The following is a 12,282-nucleotide window of genomic DNA, read 5'->3' on the forward strand; positions in this document are numbered from 1 at the left end:
GCTGGCCCCGCCCCGCCCCTGGGTCCGTCCCGGCCCCGCCCCTCCCCGCTGGCCCCGCCCTGGGCCCGCCCCTTCCGGCCGCGCGGCTCGCGCGGGCCTCCTGAGGCGCACTGGGCGTTTGACGGTCGTCCTCAGGCCAGAGGCTCGGCGCCCGGGATCAAGGCACAAGATGGACAAGCGACCTCGAGGGACGAAGCCGGCCGTGAGCCAGGCGGCCCAGCAGCCGTCTCCCACCGCTCCCCGAAGAGACCGGAGGCCCAGCATGTTCGAGAAGGAGTCCGTGAGTGAAGCCCCGGCCCGCCCGCGCCTCCCGCCCCGGCTCCTCCACCCCGGGCCGCCGCCGCCGGGACGCGCCGCCGAGCTCCCGGCTAAGGACGACCCCCCCCCGCCGGGCCGACCCCCGGGCCGACCCCCAGCGCCGCCTCCGCCGGAGACTCCTCTCCTTGCCAATGGACTCGGCGGGGGGTGTGACTGCGCCCGCCCAGCCTGTGTGTGCAGGGGGTGCGGGCGGGTGCGGAGCAGAGCACGCGGTCCTGGTGTTCAAGGAACGGGGGACGTTGACTGCACGCCGTGCACTCACACCCTGACTCACGGAACGCGTGCACTTGTGTGCTGAGCACGCAGTCGTGGTGTTCAAGGTACAACATGTAACGGGGGACGTTGACTGCATGCACTGCACTCACACCCTGACTCACGGAACGCGTGCACTTGTGTGCTGAGCACGCAGTCGTGGTGTTCAAGGTACAACACATAACAGGGGACGTTGACTGCATGCACTGCACTCACACCCTGACTCACGGAACGCGTGTACTTGTGTGCTGAGCACCCAGTCGTGGTGTTCAAGGTACAACATGTAACGGGGGACATTGACTGCATGCACTGCACTCACACCCTGACTCACGGAACGCGTGCACTTGTGTGCTGAGCACGCAGTCGTGGTGTTCAAGGTACAACACATAACAGGGAACGTTGACTGCATGCACTGCACTCACATCATGACTCACGGAACGCGTGTACTTGTGTGCTGAGCACCCAGTCGTGGTGTTCAAGGTACAACACATAACAGGGGACGTTGACTGCATGCACTGCACTCACACCCTGACTCACAAAACGCGTGCACTTGTGTGCTGAGCACGCAGTCATGGTGTTCAGGTACAACACATAACAGGGGACATTTACTGCATGCACTGCACTCACACCCTGACTCACAGAACGCGTGCACTTGTGTGCTGAGCACGCAGTCATGGTGTTCAGGTACAACACATAACAGGGGACATTTACTGCATGCACTGCACTCACACCCTGACTCACAGAACGCGTGCACTTGTGTGCTGAGCACGCAGTCATGGTGTTCAGGTACAACACATAACGGGGGACGTTGACTGCATGCACTGCACTCACACCCTGACTCACAGAACGCGTACACTTGTGTGCTGAGCACGCAGTCATGGTGTTCAGGTACAACACATAACGGGACGTTGACTGCATGCACTGCACTCACACCCTGACTCACAGAATGCATGCACTTGTGTGCTGAGCACGCAGTTGTGGTGTTCAAGGTACAACACGTAACGGGGGACGTTGACTGCATGCACTGCACTCACATCCTGACTCACGGAACGCGTGCACTTGTGTGCTGAGCACGCAGTCGTGGTGTTCAAGGTACAACACGTAACGGGGGACGTTGACTGCATGCACTGCACTCACACCCTGACTCACAGAACGCGTGCACTTGTGTGCTGAGCACGCGATCATGGTGTTCAACTTACAACACATAACGGGGGACATTGACTGCCATGATTGCACTCGTAACCTGACTCACAGAATGTGTGCACTTGTGTGCTGAACACGCAGTTGTGGTGTTCAAGGTACACCATGTAACCGAGGACATTGACTGCATGCACTGCACTCACACCCTGACTCACAGAATGTGTGCTGAGCACGCAGTCGTGGTGTTCAAGGTACAACATGTAACGGGGGGGACATTGACTGCCATGATTGCACTCACACCCTGACTCACAGAACACGTGCACTTGTGTGCCGAGCACGCGATCGTGGTGTTCCAGGTACAACATGTAGTGGGGGACATTGTCTGCCATGACTGCACTCATAACCTGACTTCCAGCAAGGTACTTTCTTAGTACAACTACCTATAATAAAATCAGGTAGATAATTTGACCCCCCTCTCCCCTCCTCCCTCTCTTCTCCCTTCTCTCTGTCCCCCCTCTCTCATTCCTCTCTCACTCCCTCCCTGTCGCTCCTCTCTCCCCCTCTCTCTCCCTCTCTCTCTGTGGCTAGCTAGCTAGGTTCAGAGCTAGATAGATTTGAGCACTCTTGATAGTTGAAAACTGTACCCGACCAAAAGTTTGAAAATATTCTATTGAATTGTCTGATACTAATAGAACACCAGTATTTCTGTATGATTATATTGTGAAAATCATTAATGTAATCAACTCTACATCTTTTACTAAAACTTTGAAAAATATAACTAATCCAAAGATACAAAACTGTGTATGTAAGTCCATGTCCTGATTACCTGTACTGGGCAAGAATCTATTTGTATGTAGCTATTCTTACTACATGGAGCCCAGTACTAATACAATAAAAACATAAATAACAGGTAAATAAAAGTAAAATAGTTCAAAATATTCCAGAATAAGAATCCCAAAACAAAGAAAAAAAGCTCGGCATCATTATCAGTTCCACTATCTTTTTGCAGTTGATGTTTTACAGAGGAAAAAAAGAATAGTGAAAATGAAAGAGTACAGGCCTTGTTGGCACAGCTAGTAAAAAGAGAACACAGATAGAAAACTAAATTTCTTGAACTTCTTACTAGATGTTCATAAAAGCTATGCTGTGTAAAAGTCTTGAGTAACAACAGGTCCTTTATTAGGAGGGAAAATTTTCTGTACTTTTGCAGAGCATATTGACATGAATAAATTATTTAGTAAATGTCTGATCTTGAAAATTGAGGGTAAACTCAGAATGAGACATGTAAGCTAAAAATAAAGGCGAGAACTGACATGGACCAAGATGGCTTATCTTATAAGAATGTGCTGAGTTATCAATCTTGAAAATACAGGCTCCTGGAGGTAAGATATTTGAGTAGGCTAGTAATTGGGAAAATTGAAAAAGTAACCCACAAATGTTCACAGAATAAACACTCTACACTAGTCATTTGAAACTTCCAAGTAGTCGATGTCTTCTGTATTTCTGAGTGTAGGAAACATTTTGGTACAGGATAAATAGTATAGACTTATTCATTCTAATGTCCTATTTCAAATGTCTTTATTTTTAAGAACGATTCATTCTTTGAATGGAATTTTTTGTCATTGTTGTTTTGTTTTTTGTTTTTTTGGGGGATCATGGGGCTTGAACTCTGGCCAGGGCGCCTCCCACAGCTCCTCAACTCAAGGCTAAGGCTACTGCCCTACCCTTGAGCCACTTCCCATTTTCCAGTGATTAATTGGAGATTAGAATCTTTCAGCTTTGTATTGCCTGGGCTGGCTTTGAACTGTGATCCTCAGATCTAAGCCTCCTGCGTAGCTAGGATTACAGGTGTGAGGCACTCCCCCCGCCCTGGCTTGAATGGAGTTTTGGTGGGCTGTCACTTAATTTTATAGGAAGTTGAAATCCAAATTAGGCTTACTGTTTGGCCTAGTGGTAGAGTGCTTGCCCAGCATGCACGAAGACCTGAGTCTGATTCCTTGGTACCTCATACATAGAAGCCAGTGGACTGAGGAGTTGGAACAGATGGTAGAGTGTTTGCCTAGCAAGTGTAAGGTTCTGAGTTTACATTCCAGTACCACTAAAAACATTTAAAATAAGCAAAAGGGGTTCTTAGAGGGAAGTTTATCTCATTAAACATATGCACATACATTAGGAGAAGAGAAAGGTGTGGCATAACTCATAACCATTAGTCTTAACAAAAAAGCCAGCCTGGACACTGCACAAAGACCTGGGTTCGATTCTTTGGTACTACATACTTAGAAAAAGCCGGAAGTGGTGCTGAGGCTCAAGTGGTAGAGCTCTAGCCTTGAGAAAAATCCAAGGACAGTGCTCAGGCCCTGAGCTTAAGCCCAGGACTGGAAAAAAAAATACAGAATTCTTTTCTTTTTTTTTTTCTTTTTTGCCAGTTCTGGGCTTGGGCTCAGGGCCTGAGCACTGTCCTTGGACTTTCTCAAGGCTTAGCCTCAGCACCACTTCCAGCTTTTTTCAATGTATGTGGTACCAAGGAATCGACCTGGGTTTTTGTGTATGCTAGGCAAGCACTCTACCACTAGGCCAAACTCCTGGCCCCAAGATACAGAATTCTTAAAGTGCCTGTTTCTTTTCAACTGAATTAAATAATTAAATAAAAAACAGGAAGCAACAGATACAATTGGTTCACTAGTAAAGTTTGCCAAATATTGAAGGAAAAAAAGTACCAATTGTGTATTCTTGTTTTTCAGGAGATAGAGACAGAAGCAAGTCAGCATGACCCTGATACCAAGGCCAGACAGTGACACTACAAGAGAACTGTAGACCAATATGCAGTATGAATATTAACAAAATTTCTTAACATAGTGCTAGCATTCCATGTTATATTTGAAGGACTAAGCCAGGGGTCAATCACTCACATCTGTAACCCTAGTTGCTTAGGAGGCTAAGATTTGAGAATTGTAAGTCAAAGCCAGTCTAGGCAGAAAAATCCCCAATTAATTACATATCTCCAATTAATCAGCAAAAATCCAAAAGTGGATACATGGCGCAAGTGGTAGAGCACCTTCCTTAATTGAAAAAGTAAGGAGAACACAAGGCCCCGAGTTAAAGCTCCAGTACTGGCACCAAAAATATATCATGACCAAATGATATTGTCCTGGAATGCAAGAATGATTTAAATCTACCAATGTGATACTGTAGAGAAACAAAACAAAGCAATTAGACACAAGATCATCTCCATTGATTATGAAAAAGTCCTTGACAAAATTCAAATTCATAATTAAAATGATCAGCAAACCAGGAATAGACACCACCACAACATAAGACCCATATATGAAAATTTCATAGCAATACATAATACCCAATGGCAAAAGACATTTCTCCTTTACTCTCTGGAATAAGAGTGAAAATTGATCTAGAAAGTACTAGGTTCTAAGTCAGCATTTTTTATGCATGCACACAATATTACATTTTCAAAGGATATACTGATATGTATATATAACAAATCAATGCATTTTTGTTATTTTTTTAACTTACACTTATGAATTTGTTGCCTAAATAATTCTATTACTGATTTAAAGATAAATGTTTAAATGTTAAAGAAATGATTTTTAACGACAATAACAATATATTTTTTATACTTTTAATGATGTTGTTTGTCTTTATATTCCTATGCCTTGGCCATTTCATTGCCACTTTGGAAACCATACTTGTTACGAGTTCTTTTGGATGTTCTGTGAATCTTTAAAATATGTCCACACTAGAAGTGTCACCGTGGCTCCAGAAGTGGTGCTGTGGCTCAAGGGGTAGGGACATAGCCTTGAGCTGAAGAGTTCAGGGACAGTGCCCAGGCCCAGAGTTAAATTCCCATGACTGACCAAAAAAAAAACCCCAAACTAAAATATGTCCACATAGCTTTTTTTGTGCCAGTTCTGTGGCTTGAGCTGAGGCCCTAGGCTGCAACTGTAATGCAGGCTTTTGGGGGAGTAGTTAATTGGAGATAACAGTCTTGGGGACTCTTAGTTGGACTCTGCCCAGGCTGACTTCAAACCTTGATCCTCAGATCTCGGCCTAACCTAGTAGCTAGAATTATTGGTGTGAGCCACCAGAACCCAGTCCACCCAAATTTTCATATTATATGTGTGTATATCTCTTACTAAAATCAGTGCCTGCATTTCATGTAAATCTCTTATAACTGATTGACAGGGTTTGTGCCAGCTCTGCATCCACTCTTATCAGGATGCTTAAAACTGAAGTTTCATTTTATAACTTAAAATGCAACCTTTCTCCTTCAGTATGCACAGATCTTAAGAGAAAGGCTGAGAGACTCTGTTCATGACGTTCAATATGTGGAGCCGCCATTTGATGACTCAATTGCTGACATAGGTAAAGAATGGAAGAGTGCCCTGGCAAAGTTAAAGTTTTCTAATTCATATAGAATGGAGCCAATGAAGAAATTCCAAGCTCATTCAGTAGAAATTAAAATCCAACAGATACTAACGGTAGGTTGGTAGCTGGGTATGTTGCATTGCCAGACTAGAGCCAAGGAATACGAGCGATAAGTGTACGTGTGTGTACCCGTGTATGCTATATACATGACTATATATGAAATAATACAATATAATATACATATATAGTATACATGGCAAAATCATAGGAATTGGCTCATGTAGTGGTACAGCTGAAATGATCCTACAGTGTGCTATACAATCTGTATGCAAGTTGGAGACCTAGGAAAGCTAGTGATGTTATTTAGTCCTGAGAACCGAAAGAGCTGGTGAAGTACTTGTCTCAGTCTATAGGCCCAAGAAACTCCAGCGCTCAATGCAGAAGAAGATAGGTGTCCTAGCGTAAAGAGAAAATTTACCCTTCCCACACCTTGATGTCTTATTGACTATCAACTGATACACAGTGCCTACTCAGCTGGTGAAGGTGATCTTTAGAAGGGTTTCACCTATATGTTTACTCATTTCTTCTGTAAATCCCTTCACAGGCACAACTGTGCATAGTATTTTTCTAGGTATTGCAGCGTATCTCAGTCAAGATGATACATAAAATGATTGTGCCTGGTGCTTGTGGCTCACGCCTGTAATCTGAGCTACTCAAGAGGTTGAGATCTGAGAATCACAGTTCAAAGCCAGCCTATGTATGAAAAGTCCATCAGACTCTTACCTCCAGAAAACCAGAAGTGGCTCTGTGGCTCGAGTGGCCATTGCTCAAGCCCCCCAACTGACAAAAAAATTTTTTTCTTAAATTATTGCAAATCCCATTCCTCGTCATATGGTCATACGTACTAATCTCCCTGAAAATGATAAGTCAGCAGGGTGCTGGTAATCCTAGCTACACAAGAGGTTTGAAGACAGCACAAGCAGTAAAGTCCATGAGACTCTTATCTCCAATCAACTACCAAAAAGCCAGCAATGGAGCTGTGGTGCAAGTCGTAGAGCACTAGCCGTGACCCTAAAAAGCTCAGGGACAGTGCCTAGGTCCTGAGTTCAAGCCCCAGGACTGTCACTTGTGCATGTGTACACACACACACACACACACACACACACACACACACACAACCATATTAAACACAACAGGGCTGGGAGTTTGGCCTAGTGGTAGAGTGTTCACCTAGCATGCACAAAGACCCAGGTTCCATTCCTCTGTACCATATACATAGAAAAAAGCTGAAAGTGGTGGTGTGGCTCAAGTTGTACAGCTCTAGCCTGAGAAAGCCCAAGGACAGTGCTCAGGCCCTAAGTTCAAACCCCTGTACTGGCAAAAAAAAATAATACATGTTTACAACTGGAAATGTACCAATCACTTCTCTAAAAGAACTGGAAATGTTCTAGAATGATGGGTACTCTTTGGTATACTGTAACATAAACACTATGGTGTGGAATTAATGATAATACCAAGAAAAGTATATATTGTATACTACATGAAAGGAAGAATGATGGAGAAGAAACCAAATGCATTCACATATGGTGTATGTACACACATTTATAGAAGGAGGAATCACTCATAACAGTAACAGTCTTCATTCTTGCAGCAGTTACTGTAGGTGTGTTTGTAGCTATCTTCTTGTTCCTGTCTGCCTTCAGTAAGCCCATGGGTCTTCACAGGGTGATTCAGGGTTCAGTCCTTAAGGACCTGAATCACTCATAGTTCTATATGAATTGGACTGTTGTAGTTTTCCACAATCAGGAATGATTATTGGCATGGTAATACTGATAACAGACCAAAAGATCCTCTTTACCAGTATACTCCTTGTCATCTCCATTGTAGAGGGATAGTTTAATTTTCCTTAGTGATCACGATCAGTCACCCCTTTCAATAACTTAGCCAGTTTCAATGAAGTAACTCGCTTCCTTGCCTTTGGCTCAGAGGCATGTAGGGCTCAGGTGCCAGGTCAGAGTTATCTTCCAATTCAGAGGAACCATTTATATCTCCCGGTAAAAACAGCCTTCCCTCTCAAACTAAGATCTTCAGACAAGTAGAACAAGTTTTCTAGTGGGTTATATTACACCCAGTTCATGGTGGGAAGGACATGTGGTCATTCGGTGGCCGATGGACAAGCATTCAGTCTTTCCAAAGGCCCAGCAGCAGGCCAAAAGCTGTTTCTCTAAAGTTGAATAGCTAACTGCAAATGCTGGCAAAGGCTGTTTCCAAATTCCTGAAAGCTTCCCAAAGACTCCAAATAGCATCTCTGTTTGCCACACTTCAAGCACCAATAAACATTTGGGTCATATGGCCTAACAGGCAGAGCAGCTTGCAGAAATCTGGGCCTACTGCAACCACCTTGGTACATACTGTTATCAGTGTAATGGACCAATGTGATACCTCATATTCTTAAAGGGAAGACAAAACCCTTGTAAATTCTGATGGGACTGATAGTTGATATTCTCCTTAGAAATGACAGAGTCTGGGGGCTGGGAGTTTGGCCTAGTGGTAGAGTGCTTGCCTAGCATGCACGAAGACCCGGGTTCAATTCCTTGGTACCACATACATAGAAAAAAGCCGGAAGTGGTGCTGAGGCTCAAGTGGTAGAGCTCTAGCCTTGAGAAAGTCCAAGGACAGTGCCCAGGCCCTGAGCTCAAGCCCAGGACTGGCAAAAAAAAAAAAAAAAAAAAAAAGAAATGACAGAGTCTATTAGTGGCTTTGCCAGCTGAGAGCAAACTGCTTTTGGTGGATCTTATAGGTAGGTCTGAGGAAATAGCAACTGTTGGTCGGTGGCTGCACAGCAGGCACCAGAAGGGCTAATATTCTCAAGCTATGAAAGCACATGGTTCAGTAGTTGCAATTAGAGTTATTTTGTTAAGCTTACAGACATTCTCCAAGACCAGCTGTCTTCTGCACAAGCCAGATAGCAATGGCACTTATCACCTTTCCCCCACCCCCCACACACCATTTTTATTAGCAAATGTTAGTGTGCAAAGGAGTTTCATTATGATTTTATATATGCATGCAAGAAAATCTACATGCAAGAAGATTTATGCATTATGGCTTGTGGGACACATCTATTTCTCTAAGCTATACATTACTTTATTAATGAACATTATTAAAAGTCTTAGATTTCTTTGCACTTCCAATGGAGTGAGAGACCATAGACAGAGGATAAAAAAAGAAGTAGGCTTTAATTCAAGCAGACTGGGGTAGACAACAACAATAATGTAAGGCTGGTGGGTCCAAATAATGCCTGTTTTAGGAAAACCCAGATCTAAAGTTAACAAATACATAAATAGAGCATTTTTTTTACCACATATTTCCAGAAGAGCCTTGTATCTCCCTAGTAACTGTTTGGCAAAGTAATCTAGAAAACAGAAACTTACAGCATAAGTACAGATAACAGAAGGCAACTGAATATAATTTAGAAAACCAATATCTTCAAATTTGTTATTAACACAAAATGATAAGTATAATATTTATTTAGTGATGCTTTTCAGGAATATATTTCAAGGACTATATGGATCATTTAGATACCTGTGTTCTATGTACTTGAACTTGTATGTTGAAAATAGTTGGCTTGATAATTGAAATAGTTTCTCTATTTTTTTTTCAAGGAAACTCTTAAAGATGTCAAATATGATGATAAGGCCTTCTCACACTTGTCACTTGAATTGGCAGACCAAATATTGTTAGCAGTCAAAGAATTTGGATTCCACCGTTACAAGTTCATTATAAAAGTGCTATTTATTCAAAAGACTGGTCAAGCAATCAACGTAAGTATCTTGTTAGCTAGTGTCTGTTGGTTGGAACTGCATGTATGTCCTCCCTAGCCATCTGAGGTTAGGCTGCTGATGACAGAGTACATGAGGCTCTAGAAGAGCCTCTCCACACAAGGATCATTTTGCTAAAGTTGTTCTAATTTATTGTAAATTCCTTGAAAAAGACTAGCCTGGAAATAGCACTTTCATAGTAACACATTAAATTTTATAGTTAACCTGTCAGTTTTAATGGGGCACAAATGTATGTCAGGTACTGAGGAGCACACAAGGAACCCTAAGACATGAACCATGAGTCTCAAGAAGTGTTGAGTCAGGGAAATAAAACAGCCATGTTTAGAGTGTAAGGAAAGGAAAGGAAATGGTCATTGGCTGATACGAGCCCAGGAAGGATATAGGAGAGTCGTGAGCTGTGGCCTTGGCATGTGACCTTTTCATCACTGAAGTAGAGACAATAAAACCTGTAGGTATTGTGATGACTAGATTTTATGTGTTGGAATCCTTAAGTAGGTGCTAGTTGAGAGTTCTCAATAAATACGGGAGGTTATTAAAAATGAATGTTACTATAATAATTGTATGCTAGTGGGGCACTGGTGGTTCACACCTGTATCCTCAGCACTCATGAGGATGAGACCTGAGGATTAAGGTTTCAAAGAAGCACGTGCAGGAAAATCCATGAGACTCATCTCCAATTAACCACTGAAAAACTGGAGGTAGAGCCACGGCTCAAGTGGTAGATCTCTAGCCTTGAGCAAAGACAGAAGATCAGAAACAGCACCCAGGCCCCAAGTTCAAGCCCCAACCAGCAAATGAAAAATTTAAATGTTATATGTACATGTAAAGATAATGTTCATTATTAGATAGATAGATAGAGAAACCATTAAGGTCAAGTAAGTATTTAGGGAGTTGATGGCGAATAAATGGTAGTACTAAAACTTTTTTAGTATTCGGAGGCTTCATGGAAAGAGGCCTGCCTATATAAGCAAACGGGGAGGATTTGAGAAGGCACAGGGTGCTGGTGATATCAGAGTCAGCAACACCAGCAGGCTTGTCTGCCAGAGAAAAGTTCTACCCCATCTCCTCAGATACTTATTACAAGAAAGTTCTAGGTGATGATTAGGTGCCCTAGGGAGAATCAGTGATACAACTGAATGTCAGAATAGCTACTTGGGAATACCCACAGAAGGGAAGGGCAGGTGTCTAGATTGTGAGTGAGCTCTCTGATCAAGAGGCAAGAGAACAGTTGATATGCAAAGTGTGAAGGCAGGGATGAACTTGGTGTGTTGGATTATTAGCACATATCGGTGCTACTCTCAGCTAGGGAAGCTGACAGTATGGAGCGAGTGTGCTAACAGAATGGTATGATTTAGATGGTCCTGGAGGTCTAGGCCCCACCCAAGTCTGACAGTGGATCTTGCTGGGGCACTTGTTTTCCTGCAAGTGCAACATCATTGTCTCTTGGATTGAGTGGATTTCCTTATGTGGAGGTTTTAGCACAGTGTTTCATGAAGGAGATTAGATGTTGCAAGACCCTGGATGACTTTGCTTGAAACTTGCACATTTTCATGTTCTGTTGGTCTGAGAAAGCTATAAAGCCAATTCATACCCAAGGGGTGAGGAAACAGCCAGCCTTTTACTAGGAGAAGCCATAAAGTATGTGAGCATTTTAGATCCACCACAGATTAGCAGAGCTATATTTAGATCCTGTATGGCTTTTGCAAGCAAAGTGGTAGCATTGCCTGTTTGTGTAATTAATTCCATTTGTATAAGACAAAGTCCTAATTAACTTTTGGCTAAAGAGCATTCAAGGGTGCAAAGAATCCCGTAGAATCTATAGTACAGCAGAATAGTTCTGTAGATGGAGCTACTAGACCCTATTATAAGGCCCAGATGTACCCAGGAAACAAAATGTGATGGCAGACAGCTCCCAGCCAACAAGGAAGACCAGGCAGCACACCTCCCGAGCCTTCTTATGAAAGGGACAATTGGACAATGAATTCCTGCCTGCACCTTTCTGAGACAGTTACATAACAAATCCATTTGTGTGAATGTTGAGTATCTTGCCAACACGTTTAATTCAAAGTTGTCTTTGAAACATTGTTCTCACAGATTGCCAGCAGGTGGATCTGGGATGTGGCCTGGGACAGCTGGGTACAAGCTAAACATGAAACAGAAACATACGTGGCACTGGCGTTGGTATTTGCTCTTTACTGTGAATAGCTCCTTACCCATATTTAGAGTGTTCACAGCCCAACTTTTCAGAAATAAAGCATATTAATAACTCTTTGAGCTTTGTTGATAGGATTAACTATAGTCTTATCTACAAGTGAAGCAGTTCTTTTTCCCTCCCTTCCCCTTTTTGTGGTTC

General features: G+C 43.3%; 1 protein-coding gene across 1 annotated transcript; it reads left to right on the forward strand.

The window, feature by feature from the left end:
• Positions 1 to 85: 85 nt before the first annotated feature.
• Dynlt2 (dynein light chain Tctex-type 2) lies at positions 86 to 12,200 on the forward strand. Its single transcript, XM_090337601.1, has 4 exons — positions 86 to 280; positions 5,997 to 6,203; positions 9,753 to 9,911; positions 12,024 to 12,200. The coding sequence occupies exons 1-4, from the start codon at positions 170 to 172 to the stop codon at positions 12,132 to 12,134; spliced, it is 588 nt and encodes a 195-aa protein (XP_090193727.1). The 5' UTR covers positions 86 to 169; the 3' UTR covers positions 12,135 to 12,200.
• Positions 12,201 to 12,282: the final 82 nt, after the last annotated feature.

Source organism: Megascapheus bottae, chromosome 8 (assembly GCF_031878675.1).
Source record: "Megascapheus bottae isolate mThoBot1 chromosome 8, mThoBot2.hap1, whole genome shotgun sequence".
Classification (NCBI taxonomy): Eukaryota; Metazoa; Chordata; class Mammalia; order Rodentia; family Geomyidae; genus Megascapheus; species Megascapheus bottae.